This window comes from Mesoplodon mirus (assembly GCF_964341445.2).
Source record: "Mesoplodon mirus genome assembly, chromosome: 18".
In the NCBI taxonomy this organism is placed as follows: Eukaryota; Metazoa; Chordata; class Mammalia; order Artiodactyla; family Ziphiidae; genus Mesoplodon; species Mesoplodon mirus.
This window is the reverse complement of record NC_138994.1, coordinates 15,884,879-15,898,626: the sequence shown is the minus strand read 5'-3', so window position 1 is coordinate 15,898,626 and position 13,748 is coordinate 15,884,879. Positions and strand designations below refer to the sequence as shown.

General features: G+C 57.4%; 1 protein-coding gene and 1 long non-coding RNA gene across 2 annotated transcripts; both read right to left on the bottom strand.

Annotated features, from left to right (window-relative positions):
- Positions 1-7,318: 7,318 nt before the first annotated feature.
- On the bottom strand, positions 7,319-9,177 carry LOC309793820. Its single transcript, XR_014291949.1, has 2 exons — positions 8,800-9,177; positions 7,319-8,477 (listed from the first exon to the last, which is right to left on the bottom strand). It is a non-coding gene; the product is annotated as an uncharacterized lncRNA (long non-coding RNA).
- A 1,008-nt stretch (positions 9,178-10,185) lies between these two features.
- On the bottom strand, positions 10,186-13,502 carry SOCS3 (suppressor of cytokine signaling 3). Its single transcript, XM_082603102.1, has 2 exons — positions 13,202-13,502; positions 10,186-12,647 (listed from the first exon to the last, which is right to left on the bottom strand). Exon 2 carries the CDS (start codon positions 12,557-12,559, stop codon positions 11,846-11,848), a length of 714 nt encoding a protein of 237 aa, XP_082459228.1. The 5' UTR covers positions 12,560-12,647; positions 13,202-13,502; the 3' UTR covers positions 10,186-11,845.
- Positions 13,503-13,748: the final 246 nt, after the last annotated feature.

Sequence of the window (13,748 nt, the reverse complement as noted above, 5' to 3'; positions counted from 1 at the left end):
CTGTGCAGACTGCCTCTCAGCCCTGCCCTTGGCCAGGCCATCTGCTGAGCCCATCCCTGGGCACCTTTGAAGCCTGTCCTTTGCTCAAGGTGTCTTGGATGGAGTATAAAGGGGCCTTCCTCTTGTTCCTCTGCCCAAGAGCAAAGAAAGACACATTTGTTAGGCTCTTCCTGGAAAATGCAAGGAAAGAAAAAAAAATGTTCTTAATTTTAGATCCTGCAGGACCAACCAGCAGTACAGGGTTGAATAGTATACCCCAAATTCATGTCCATGGGGAGTCTGTGCACATGACCTTATTTGGGAATAGGGTCTTTGCAGATGTAGTTAAAGATGAAGTCATACTAGATTTGTTTGGGCCCTAATCCAATGACTGGATACAAGAAGAGGGAGATTTAGACATAGGCACACGGGGAAGACAGCCATGTGAAGACGGAGGCAAAAACTGGAGTGATGAGTCTACAAGCCAAGGAACACTAAGGATTGCTGGAGAGGCAGGGAAGGATTCTCCCCTAGAGACTTCAGAGGGCACATGGCCCTGCTGATATCTTGATTTGGGACTTCTGTCCTCCAGGACGGTGAGAAAATCTGTTTCTGTTGTTTTAAACCCCCTAGTTTGTGGACCTTTGTTATAGCAGCCCCAGGAAACTCATACGAGCACCAAATGTCAAACAGAGGGCAGTTGTGGAAAACAAGAAGGAAATGCAGCAGGCACAGAAAGGAAAGGCTTGGATGAGACCAAGGAGGAGACAGGAAGGAACACTTCCTAGGCCTCCTCCTCCCACCCGGGACAGGAAATGGTGGCCAAGCCTTGCCAGGCTCCACTTTCCTCATAGCAGGGCTGTGGGGGGGTTGGATGGGGGTGAATGTGGGAGGTCATTTTGAATCTTGCTGGTCCCAGGGAGACCCTGCTGTTAAGTACCCGCCTAAGGTCATTTGCCAGGAAGCAGTGATCTGGGACACACACCCAGCTTTCCTGCCACACAGTGGCGCTCTGCCCTCTGCCGGTCCGGGGCTCCTGTGCCCATGTCCGGTGTCTTGGAAGGGTTGGCAGATGCTGGCCATGGGCAGGGATGCTGCAGCCCAACTGCCTGGGTTTGGACCCAGCTCTGTTTCTGGTTCGCTGTGTGACCTTAGGCATGTCACATTACATCCCTGTTCTGTAGTTCCCTCCACTATAAAAACGGGGACAATAATAGCAACTCACGGGCTTCCCTGGTGGCACAGTGGTTCAGAATCCGCCTGCCAACGCAGGGGACACGGGTTCGAGCCCTGGTCCAGGAAGATCCCGCATGCTGCAGAGCAACTAAGCCCATGCACCACAACGACTGAGCTTGCGCTCTAGAGCCCGTGAGCCACAACTACTGAGTCCCCGTGCCTCAACTACTGAAGCCTGCGTGCCTAGAGCCCCTGCTCCGCAACAAGAGAAGCCACCGCAGTGAGAAGCCCGCGCACCACAACAAAGAGTAGCCCCCTCTCGCCGCAACTAGAGAAAGCCCGCACAGCAACGAAGACCCAATGCAGCCAAAAATAATAAACAAAAAATAAATACATTTATTAAAAAAATAATAATAATAGCAACTCACTCCTGGAGTTGCTGGAGAATTAAATGCGTTCCTACCTTCCACGTGCTTAGAATAGTGCTTGGTGCATCAGAAGCAGGCCACAAAAGTATGTGAAATAAATAAAATATGTGGGTGAAGCTTCTTTCCCTGCAGGGTCGGGGCCAAGAAGAGGGCCTATGGGACTGTGAACCTTTCTTTATTCTTACTCCACAGGCCAGGGAGAGACCAAGGCCAAAAGCATTCTCATGCAGTCCTTGTCTGTTTCCCACTGAACCCTCCAGAGACCAGCAGGGAGGGCCCCCGAGACCTGAGAGCAGAGTCCTGGGCAGGCTGACTCAGTTGCTCAAATCCTCCCTCCAAGGCCAAGAACACCTGTGATCCTGGTTCCGGACAGCTTTCTCCTCCCAGAGGAAAGCTTGGACCCCTGCCATCACCTCGCCGCTGAATCCTGGTCAGTGATCTGCCAGTTAACTGTGTTGCTCACAGTGGGAAGCTAGACTGGGGTGATTCACCGTCACGCATCACCCCATGGAAAGCTCATCTACAGCGCACGTCAGAGGGATGGTACTGGGCGTTGCGTTTACAGACGGAGCTCAAAATGTGCTGAGCGGCTTGTGCGCGCAGCAACGTGCCCAGCCCGGGCACATCCAGGAAGTCCTCCAGGCATCTCTGGCCATTTCTCCATCTTTCTCTCGGGGGCCTGAAGCCTCTACCGGTCTTCTGGCCCTTTTAATTGCTTCCCCTCCAGATGTCTCTCCTACCAGTGACAGAGTCCGGCCTGATGGTCCCAGGGCCTTGTATATTCTGTCAGGGTCCCCTCGCCCACTCAGGATGGACCAGCTCAGTCCTTAACCTGGTGTGGGCACAAGGTCTCTTGTTGCAGCTGGGCCCCTTGGCTGACCTTCTCCGCTCCTTCTCTAAGGCTGGAGAGGCCTGGCAGGATGCCTGCAGGCTCCTCCCCTCCACTCCAGGACTCTGGCCAGAGCCTGGTCAGGGTCCTTGCTGAGTTCCCAGCCAACCCCTGGAGTGATGGCCTGAGGAGTCCAGTGGGGAAACCCCAGTGTGTAGGGCAGTATTCCATTGACTGTCCCCACCCCCTGATTGGGCAATGCTGGCTGGTCTCTGAATAGCTTCTGGGTGGCCTTCCCGCCAGACCCCCTTGCCTACTTTCACCAGGTGCCAAGGAACACTGAAAAGGGCAGCGAAGGGCTAGGGGACCACGCTCCAAAGCTAGCCTGCCTTCCTCCCAAGCTGGCTCCTTTCCCTCCAGCCTCCTTTTCATAGAATTGTATTACAGAAGGGGATATAGAGGTCATCTCATCCCCCCCGCCGGCTTCCAGAAGGAATAGTTTAGAGTGATATTGGGGTTCTCTGAGGCTTTGTGCAAAACTCTGCACGTTGGGTTGGCCAGAGGTCTCGCTGGAGTTTCCTTGGCAATTCTATGTCCATTGGGAACACCAGCCCTGATCGTCTGAGGCTCCCAGACGCTGGGAGATGGGATGACCCTGGCATTCCCTGCAACCACCCAAAGTCCCTATGGATGGAATGGCAGCCCCAGGACTGTCCCCTAGGGCTGACTGGTCTCTGATGAGAGCCAAGTGTGGATCCAGCTGCCATTTGGGTCCCTTGGGGAGCCTTCACAGTAGCTGCTAAATGGAGGTCCTGGATGGTGGGGACTCACACACAGGTGCAGGTAGTGGTGGAAAGGGCAGGTGATCAGTGTTCTAAGTCTGTTCCTTCCACTAACCGTCTGTGTGACTTGAGGCACGCCTAAATCCCTTGACACCTTAGTTTGCTCATCTGGAAAACGCAACATATTTCATTTGAGCTGCCTCACTTACCTCTGAGTTATATCAGGAGGGAAGAGCGAGATATTAGGATGTGTTTTGAAAAACCCAAAAGTGCTATTCATGCCAACACAAGGTATTAAAAGTAAAAGATGCCTATTTGCTTCCCGAAGTAAAAGTTGTAAACGATTTAAATCATATTTTAACGACTCCAGAAACCCCTTTATTTAAAGACATTTCTTTCTTTTGTACAGTCAGGGGTCAAGCATTTGGTGGGCTTCCACTGGGCACCACCGACTTTGTCGGATTTTGTGATGAATATAAAAAGCTGGGGCTTCCCTGGTGGCGCAGTGGTTGAGAGTCCGCCTGCCGATGCAGGGGACACGGGTTCGTGCCCCGATCCCGGAAGATCCCACATGCCGCGGAGCGGCTGGGCCCGCGAGCCATGGCCGCGGAGCCTGTGTGTCCGGAGCCTGTGCTCCGCAACGGGAGAGGCCACAGCAGTGAGAGGCCCGCGTACAGCAAAAAAAAAAAAAAAAAAAAAAAAAGCTGGAAGATCCAGTGCCTGGTGCAGAGTAGTCATTCAATAAGTTATCATCGAAGGAATGAATAAGAGAGTTCTTCCTTCAAAGAGTTCATAGTGGGCTTCCCTGGTGGCGCAGTGGTTGAGAGTCCGCCTGCCGATGCAGGGGACATGGGTTCGTGCCCCGGTCTGGGAAGATCCCACATGCCGCGGAGCGGCTGGGCCCGTGAGCCATGGCCGCTGAGCCTGCGCGTCCGGAGCCTGTGCTCCGCAACGGGAGAGGCCACAACAGTGAGAGGCCCGCGTACCGCAAAAAAAAATGAGTTCATAGTCCAGTCTGGAGGAAACTGGCAACCACCAACGAGAGGCAGAATTGGAAGAGGGAGGAGGGCTGTCTGGGCTGGTGGGATAACCCCAATGTGAAACGGGCTCACAGGTGAGCACAGGTGTGAAGCCTATGGTGGGCAGGTAAGGAGACCACCTTGATGGGAGGAAGTAAGTCTCCTAGTGTGGAGTGGAGTGGGTGGGGGAGTTGAAGACAATGAGCTTTCCTCTAGGGTGAGAGTCTGAATGTATTGGAAGCTGGAAGCGGCTTAGAGGAAAGTGCCATGGGAACCAGTGTGCATCCTATGGGGAAGGGCTGTGTGTGTGACATGATGATGAAAGCAGTATTTTTAGAAGATGAGCCTGACATGGAAGTGCCAGATGGGGACACACCAAACTTCTTGAAGTTCCCCAAAGTCTTCTTTTCCCTTTTTTGGCTATCTCCCTGTTTCTGATCATTAGAATGCCCCACTGTCCCACGCCTGCCAAGGGAACACCTGCTGTTTCCCATCATCAGAGTCACCTCTTCTGGGAAACCACTATAGGTCATTTCCTCCTGGGGGCCTCCAGCTGTACCCTGTATACCATTTTATTTTTATACTCATTCCTTTTTAGGATACTTCTTGGTTTTCACGTCTGGTTCCCCTTTCAGACTGTAAGCCTCTTGAAGTCTGAATGTTTCCTGGCTGGCAATGATCTCTCCAGCATTGGTCACAGTGCCCAGAACAGGGCTCCCACCTGCACTGATATCACCTGGGTCACTGGGCAGGTAAGCATTGGGTACTAATGCACCCTAAAGCTCAGAAACACTGCAGCCCCCATCACACAACTTCGTGGGACCCCCACCCACAAAGATCATACTGTGAATAGCGCCCCCTGTGGTTGTGTACACATCACATCAGCCTCCTGGAGGACGGGATCCTCATGGTTTTTTTTTTTTTTTTTTTTTTTTTTGCTGTATGCGGGCCTCTCACTGTTGTTGTGGCCTCTCCCGCTGCGGAGCACAGGCTCCCGACGCGCAGGCTCAGCGGCCATGGCTCACGGGCCCAGCTGCTCCGCGGCATGTGGGATCTTCCCGGACCAGGGCACGAACCCGTGTCCCCTGCATCAGCAGGCGGACTCTCAACCACTGCGCCACCAGGGAAACCCCCTCATGTTTTTTTATGTTGTTTTTTTTTTTGCGGTACACGGGCCTCTCACAGTTGTGGCCTCTCCCGTTGCGGAGCACAGGCTCCGGACGTGCAGGCTCAGCGGCCATGGCTCATGGGCCCAGCTGCTCCGCGGCATGTGGGATCTTCCCAGACTGGGGCACGAACCTGTGTCCCCTGCATCGGCAGGCAGACTCTCAACCACTGCGCCACCAGGGAAGCCCCCCTCATGGGTTTTATGTTTCATGTCTATACCTTCATCATCCTATTTTATACCTTCATCATCCTATACATTATGGATACCAAATAGCATTTTCTGTATGAAAAGAAGATTTGAGATTTGGGGGAGGGGAGGTGAAAGAGAGGAAACATTTTCTTGTGTAATGTAAATAATGAACTTGCGTTGTTTGTTTCTTCTTTTAAGTCTAGGTTTTCCACCTTTCTCTAAGGCTGGGCCTTATTATTACAACGAATAGCAGCTGTGATCGTATTTACGAGGAAAGCGCGCAGTTTTAGTATTCAGAGCCCTGGCTTCTCTTCAGATGAGAGCCGGGGGCCTCTGATTCTCTCTGCAATGCAGCCTTCCAGGCCACTGCTGTTGCTTAAGGCTGTGCTGCAATCCGGAGCACTCAGGAGTGGGAAGTCCAGAGTTCTCCCCACTTCTGGGAACAGCCCTCCATCCCCCTCCCCGCGCCAGCTTCCACAGGCAGTCCTCATGACAGTGGGTCAGGCTAACCCAGGGTTTCACAAATGCCTGGCCTGTTCCCAGCACAGCACAGCTGGGAGGGCTCAGCACTGGGGGAAGGAGCACCATCCTCCTCCCCCTGCCATCCTCAGGCTGGGGCCCAGGGGCTGGAGCCCAGCAGAGGGAAGGGCTGCACTTGTCTGCACTTGCCCCAGTGCGGGCAGTGATCCTGGGCCTTCCCTCCCTGCTGATTTCCCAGCTCTGGCTTAGTCAAGGTTCAAGGAGGAAATTCCCTGTCCCGGGAAGTGAGGAGGATCCAGGCTTGTCTTCCGCAAAGGAAGCGAGTGGTCTCAGAGTCACCTGAGGAGGTGTTGAGTATTGAGATTCCCCACTCTCCTTGGGGCTTCTGATTCAGAAAAGCTGGGCTTGGAGTCCGGGAATCAGCAATTTCATCCACTCCCTGGGGGCTAGCCGCAGGTGGTTCTTTGGCTTTTCATGAGCCTTGAGAGGGAGGCAGCTCTGGGAGGTGAGAAGGGTTGAGCCAAAAACGCCCTGTATTCTCAGGTAGGACCTCTGGCTCTCTCTAATGAGCTCCATGACCCTGGAATAGCTGCCCTTGTAATCCAAGTCTCACTTTCACTATCACTGAAATGGATGTGTGACCTGAGGGAAGGGTGATCAAATGTCCTGGACATTCAGGGCTACTAACCCAGGACAAGCTGGTCACCGTACCTGAGGATGAGACAGGACTGTGGATGTTCAAGGTACTGGAAATGTGACGTAAAGATGAGTCTTTGCGGCACAAATAGCAGACTGTTTACTTTATTTACATTTTAACTAGTGTCTGTCACTTCCACTAAATCTCTGGAGAGCAGGAGGAGCAGGGCCTTGTCTTGTTCACACTTAATCCCCTGACACACAGGATGTGTTAATGGGTACCCGCTGAGTGAATGAATGAATGAGTCAGTGAATGAGTGACTGACAGGCAGGGGCTGGGGGGCTCCAAGGACAGTGGTCTGGGGGAGAGGGACTGCCGGCCTGGAGGGGGATCTCGGCTCCCCTGGGAAAACTTGATCCACTCATGGCCGGCAGAGTCAGGGTTTTCTGAGCAGCCTCCCCTCGGAGGGGTCAGTGACCCCCAGGGACGAAGGACTGCCTCCCTCCCTCCCTCTCTACCCCCAGGAGCCCCGGGCGCGCCGGTCCATCCTCTCTCCTCCCTCTCCCGTCCCCCACCCCAGGGAGGTGCGCCTGGCAACCTCCCGGCCGAATTTCCTGGCACTCGTCTGAGAATAAACAGCACTCTGCGCCTGTAATTCCGTTGCCATGGCGACCGCTCCGCGGGCGGCGGGGGCGTGGCGGGGGCGTGGCGGGGGCGTGGCCTGCCCTCCGAGTTCACTCTCGGCTGGGCCGCTGCTGCGGCGGCGGCGGCGCGGGACCGGGAGATGCCACCCGCCAGGCTCCGCGCGTACATTCTTCGCATAGCTCCGTCAGGGCTCCCGCGGTGTCCGGGAAGTGACTCTTCCTGGCAGAGGCCGGCCTCCAGAGCGACGCGCCCGCCTGCCCGCTCGCCCGGCGGCCGCCCGATATGGAGGAGGCGGGACGCGGCGCGGGAAGGTGCGCCCGGGATCGGGTTCTTCCCACCTCGGCCTCGGTCTTCCCGGTCCGCCCCTGTGCACATTGTCCCCCACCCCGCAGGCTTCTGTCTCAGCTTAGACTCCCTTTGTGGCTATCTGACTCTGCCCTCTCTCTCTCTCTGCCTGGTACTCCGGCAGTGCCCCCTCCCAAACATCCTTAGACTAGGACACACGTGCCCGCTTATTTTCCATCTCCAGCTCCCCTGTCTGTGGCCTCCTTCCTTCCCTCCCCCAGAGCATGCCTCAGAGTTCCCGTTCCTGGCTCTAACTCATCAGGAGGCCTGCCCAAAAACAGCACCACCGGGGAGAGGTTAAGGACCTCTTGGGGGTGGATTCCTACAGCGCTTGAAGCAGGGTAATAGGGCCCACGGTCTGGGGAGCTCCATCTCCTCCCTTTCTGTTGGCCAGGGACCCCCAGCTGGGCTTAACCCCTTGTGCTTAACCCCCTTTGAGGCTCAAGCTGCAAAGTATTTTCCCTATGCCTTGCAGGATGCTTCTTAGCAAATCTGGGAACCAGGCGCACCCCTCCTCTGGCAGCCAGGACAGAGGGTCGCCCACAAAGTCCTCTGGAGGAGCGGTGTCTGCCTCTGAAAGAACTGAGAAGTACAGAAAGACTTCTGCAACACGGGTTGGTATGAGGAGGGAAAACAGGGACAAGTGCTGGTGAGCAGACCAGTCTGAGAGATTCTTGTCCTGATGTTGCCGATAGCTTGCTGTGTGAAGTCCAGTAAGTTGCTGTCCTTCTCTGGGAGTCACTTTGACTTGTCTGCAAACAAGAAGGTTGGTCCGGTCTGTGGTCCGAAAATGGAGAGACCTATGGGAAGGAAGAAGTGTGGGGTGGGCAGCGAGGGAAAGGAGTCAGGGGTCTTCTGCCTCTGAGTTCCAACTCCAAGGGGTAGGGAGAGCCATTTTCCCCCTGCAAGCCCTTTCGTTAGCACCCTCTAAACACTAGACATCCTGGCTAAACAGCTGCCTTCTGGGCCAAGGACGGGGCCTTCGTGTGCTCTGGGTTCCAAGGTTCCATCGAGGCTGTCAGGCCAGCAGATGGTGGGGTGGGGAAGAACCTACCAAAAGTCTCCCGGGCTCTCGTCCTCCTATGAGGCGCTGGGGAGCCAGGCCCCACTGGGTCCCCTTACCTGACCCTGTGCTCTGGGAAGGTGACCTTGCCTGGGTCTGCATTCCCAGTTCCAGAGGTGGTAGTCTCTCTGGTGTGGTTCCTAACGTGCTCTGTCTACTCAGCGGTCTCACGCCTGGCCTGGCCCTTTCTCGTCACTTTAGGTTATTTTCCCCAAAAGTCCAGGAAATGGGAAAGAAAAACGACTTTGTTTATTTACTCTCAGTTGCCTTTTGGACACTGATTCCTGAGCAGCTTATCGGGGGCCAGGAAGAGGGCTCTGGCATTTGTTTCAGGCATCTGAGGCAGAGGAGGGGATGGGGCCCCTGACTTGGGGAGAACACTGATCCAGCTGTCAGGCTTGGGGCCTTGGGGGAGGAAGAAGCATGGAAGGAAAATGTCACAGAGCAGGCACTTTTAGTTTGTCTTTTTAGCAGAACCCTAGTGCCGACTGGGGGTGGGTGGTGGGGCGGTTACCAACCCTTGACTTTGCAGGGGGGACCTACCTAGGGGCAACCCCGGGCATATACTTTGTGCTTACTTAAGGGAGGCAGAGAGAGTTCCTGGGCTTTGGAAAAATCAAAGGCTACCGGATTCCTAACCTGTGTCTTTCCCACATTCCCAAGAGGTGTGTCCTTGGGCAGGTTGCTTAACCTCCGTGAACCCGAGATGCTGCCCCCACTCAGCCAACAAATATTTACTGAGCACCGTTCTAGGCATCGGAAGTGACCAGTCCAAGTCCCCGCTCCCATGGAGCACACAGTTGGGCCTGAGAATATGCGGTGATAACACCAGCCTCGTGGGGGTGGCTGGGAAGGTGACCACCAACCCAGGTGGTCTCTGAGTGCCTGGAGGGTGGGAGTGGCTGAAAATAGGTGAATAGATGGCTGCTCTTATTGGGAGGCATGTGGCCCCATCCACTTCTCAGGCTGGGGCTCCTACCCCTGGGGAGGGCCCCACTGCATGCAGGGTTTGCATCGGGACTCCCCCTCCCCCCACCTCCCATGGACCCGGCTGTGCTGAGGTCACGGGTCACCGCCAGGACCCCATAGTCTGGGCTTTCTCGGAACACCTCCCTGCCAAGGAGCCCAGCGTCTCTAATAGCTTGGAGCCTCTAAAAGCTTTGACCACAGCTCAGCTTATACTCCCTGAAGCCCTTTGAAGCGCTTCCTTCGAACTTGCTTTGCATATTCTGGTCAGATCTGAATCAGACTAGCAGGAATTACCCCTCTCGGTACAGTCTAGGTGGCTGCCTTAGCTTGTCAGTGACGTGAAGCCGAGTTTGATTCCATCACAAGGAGCGCCAGGGCAGCAAGGCGGTAGAGCCACCGCCCTCTGATGTAGAGTGTAGGTGTGGGTGAAAGAGCAAGCAAGGCAGAAGGGGCGGGGGAGAAAGGCTCAAGTCAGGTTTTTCATTAAAAAATAGTGCTCTTTATTATAAATTACTGAAATGTTTCTTTTTTGAATATAAATATAAATATGTGCAAAGTTTGACTTGGATTGATATTTTGTTCTTCAAGCATCTCCTATCAGCCTCGAAGGCCTGGGTGGGGGGAGGGGAGAGGACTGGAGGTGGAATCTTTATAAAAGACAGAGTGATTGAGGCAGATTGTAAACATTATTAAAAAACAAAAACGAAACCCAAACAAAATAACAGAAAAAAAACAAACACCCCAACACACAGCTGCCCCATCCAGCCCAATACCTGACACAGAAAACTTTGTGTGTTTAGTTTTCCCCAAAAAAGAACAGTTCCAGGTAATTCCATCCCCGCTACATTCCTGTAAGTTTTCACTGATCAGTGCTATTGCAGAGCGGGAGCAGCTGGGTGGCAGGGCCTCTCGATGACTTCCTGCCTGTGCCAGTCCCCCAGGGTGAGGAGGGAGGGCTGTGCAGGGTCTGGGGGGCTGTGGAGCCTGGTGGCTCTGCTCTGGCCAGAGCCCAGGCACCACTGGCCGGCCAGTACCAACTGGGCTGCCATTCTTCCTGCGCTCAGGTGGAAGGCATGGATCTCTGCTCCCCCCCATCCATCTCCGACCTCCTCCGCCAAATGGTGTGTGGCCGGTGTATGCCCCTCTGAGAATCTCTTGGCCTCTGCTTGGATTGGCTGAGTATGTGGCTTCTTGTGTGCCAGTCCCTATCCATGGGACAGGGAGCATTTAAGGCAAATCTCCTAGCCAGATATAGTCAGGAGGCACAAAGTAGAATCCCCCATCTTCTCTGTCCAGGATCTGGGGTCAAAGGTGGCTCATCTCCTCCATCTCCTCCAGCCCCATCCCCCAGGTGCCGAAAGGTATAGCATGGGTGGGGAAAGAAGAATTGACCAGCCGTCCATCCCCTTCCAAATGCCACTCCCCCCTTAAAACGGGGGAAGGGCCCTGGGCTCTCCCGCATTAGATGGACTCTAGGACCTGTGTTTCTGGTGGCTACCCGACGGGGGAGGAAGAGGGGGGAGTGGAAAGTTCCCCTTCAGGCCACCCCTTGCCCTTCTCCCCAGTGCCAGAGGTGGAGCAGGCAGCCACCCTCCTCACCTGGGCTGGGCGATGGGGGTGACCATTTCCTTGGCCAGCCGGTAGCCCTGGGCCCCTGAGGCGCCCTCTCTCTCGTCCACCCTTTTCCAGGCCCGCGACCTGCTCAGGTTTAAAGCTCTGTTTTAAACCAAATCAAAGAGCAAACAAGTTCCGTTGGAAAGTTCGAAGATTCCCCGGCAGTTCTCACCAGTTCAACACGCCCGCAGTGTCCCCTGTTTGGAAGCGCAGGGGGTTCGAGAAAGCGGGAGAGGAGAGAGAATCCACTGAGGTCGTTGCTGTGGTCCCCCTGGGCCAGCCGGCTCCTCTGGAGAAGCTGGCGTTGGGGAGGGGCGCTCAGGTGGCTCTCCCCCTCCCCTCAAACACATTCCAGGTACCACCCGCCCAGTTCTGCGGGGGAAGGACCGGAGGGCGGGGCCTGTCCGCCCCCTAGCTCACCCAGAGCTGCAGGACTCTCACGGCTGGATTCTTGTGCTTATGCCATGTGCCATGGAGGAGAGGGGACCCGGGCCCCTAGCCCCTACCCTTGCCCTTTGCTCTCTAAAGGGGGGCATCGTACTGGTCCAGGAACTCCCGAATGGGCCCAGGCAGCTGGGTGACTTTCTCATAGGAGTCCAGGTGGCCATTAACGGTCTTCCGACAGAGATGTTGGAGAGTGGCCACGTTGGAGGAGAGGGGCCGGCTCAACACCAGAGGGATCTTCTCGCCCCCCGAGTAGATGTAATAGGCTCTCCTGGGGGGGCTCCCCGGGAGCGGCTGGGCCGACGGCTGCTCGGGCACCTCGGAGGAGGGCGAGGAGGAGGGTTCAGTTGGGGGCGAGGAGGAGGGTTCAGTTGGGGGCGAGGAGAAGGAGGGGGCGCCGGAGGGCGGCATGTAGTGATGCACCAGCTTGAGCACGCAGTCGAAGCGGGGCACTGGCTGCGTGCTCCGAGGATCGCTCTGCAGCGAGAAGCTGCCCCCCTCGCACTGGATGCGCAGGTTCTTGGTCCCCGACTGCGTCTTGACGCTGAGCGTGAAGAAGTGGCGCTGATCCGAGCTGTCGCGTATGAGGAAGGTGCCGGCGGGCTCGGCGCTGAGCAGCAGGTTCGCCTCGCCGCCCGTCACGGCGCTCCAGTAGAAGCCGCTCTCCTGCAGCTTGCGCACTGCGTTCACCACCAGCTGGTACTCGCTCTTGGAGCTGAAGGTCTTGAGGCGCAGGCTGGTGTCCAGGGGGCGGCTCATCCCGGCGGCGGGAAACTTGCTGTGGGTGACCATGGCGCACGGAGCCAGCGTGGATCTGCGCGGCGGCGGCTGCAGCTGCTCGGCGGCCTCCGCACAGCGGCCGCTACCGCATCCCGGGGGGCTGCGGGGAGGAAGGCGCGCGCCGCGTGAGTACCCGGAACCCTCCAGCGCGCCCGGCCCACCCCGGCTCCCCTGCCTCCGCCGAGCGGCCGGGACACCAGCTGCCCCGGAGGCGCTCGCCTGGGCCCTCGTTCCGACCCAGACAGCCCACGGAGCCCGCCCAGCCCCCGCCTCCAGGCAGCCCTTTCCCCAGCGCGCACTGGGAAGGCGCCGAGTGGGAAACTCGGGCGCGGAAGTTGGGTCTCCCGGAGAGTGGCCGGGGTGGGGAGCGGGAGAAGGGCCCCCGGGACGCTCTGGGCGCCGCTCAGTCCGGTGGCCCCGGGCGGCAGGGACGGAGAAAGAAATCCGAGGCATGGGGGTAGGGAGGGGACACGAGAAGCCCGAGGGCCCCAGCCTGGGTATTCCGGGAACCTGGGATCTCCGGCTTCCATCCGCTCTGCCCCCTATCTCGTCCCCTCCCTGCCGGGAATGACCCGGGAAGGGGAGGGGAAACCGGGAAAAGCTCCCGGGACTAGCGAACCGCCCCCCCCTCCACGCCGCGCCCCTCCTTCCTACCTGGTCCCAAACCGAAGTCTCTGGCCTTGGGGCTGCCCCTCCTACGGTCCCCAAGGCGCGGCGGCGGCGCGGTGGCCAGCGGTGGCCCGCGCTGCGCCCAGATGTTGGCGGTCGTGAAGTCCACAAAGGGGCCTCGCGCGCGCGTCCCTCGGGCTTCGCCGGGACGCCCGCCCTGCCCCCTGCGCGCCCCCGGGCTGGCCGGGCGGGGGCGAGGCGAGGGATCGCGGCGGGAGCTGGGCCGGGCGGGCGGTGTGCGGGGCCGGAGTCGCGGCGGCGGCGGCGGCGACGGCGACGGCGGCGCGGGGAGTCCGAGTCGGAGCCGGCGCTGAGGCCGCGCTCGCGGGTATATACGCGGCCGCGGCGCCCCGCCCCCCGATTCCTGGAACTGCGCGGCCGGCCTTCTTGTAATGTTTAGTCACTACTCGCAGCAATGAAAGGCTGTGCGCGGATGGGAGGGAGGGGCCGCGGGCGACCGAGGGCGGGCCGCGAGCAGGGCCAGAGACCCGCAGAGACGCGCGCAGAGACAAAGCGCAACGCGAGGCAGCCG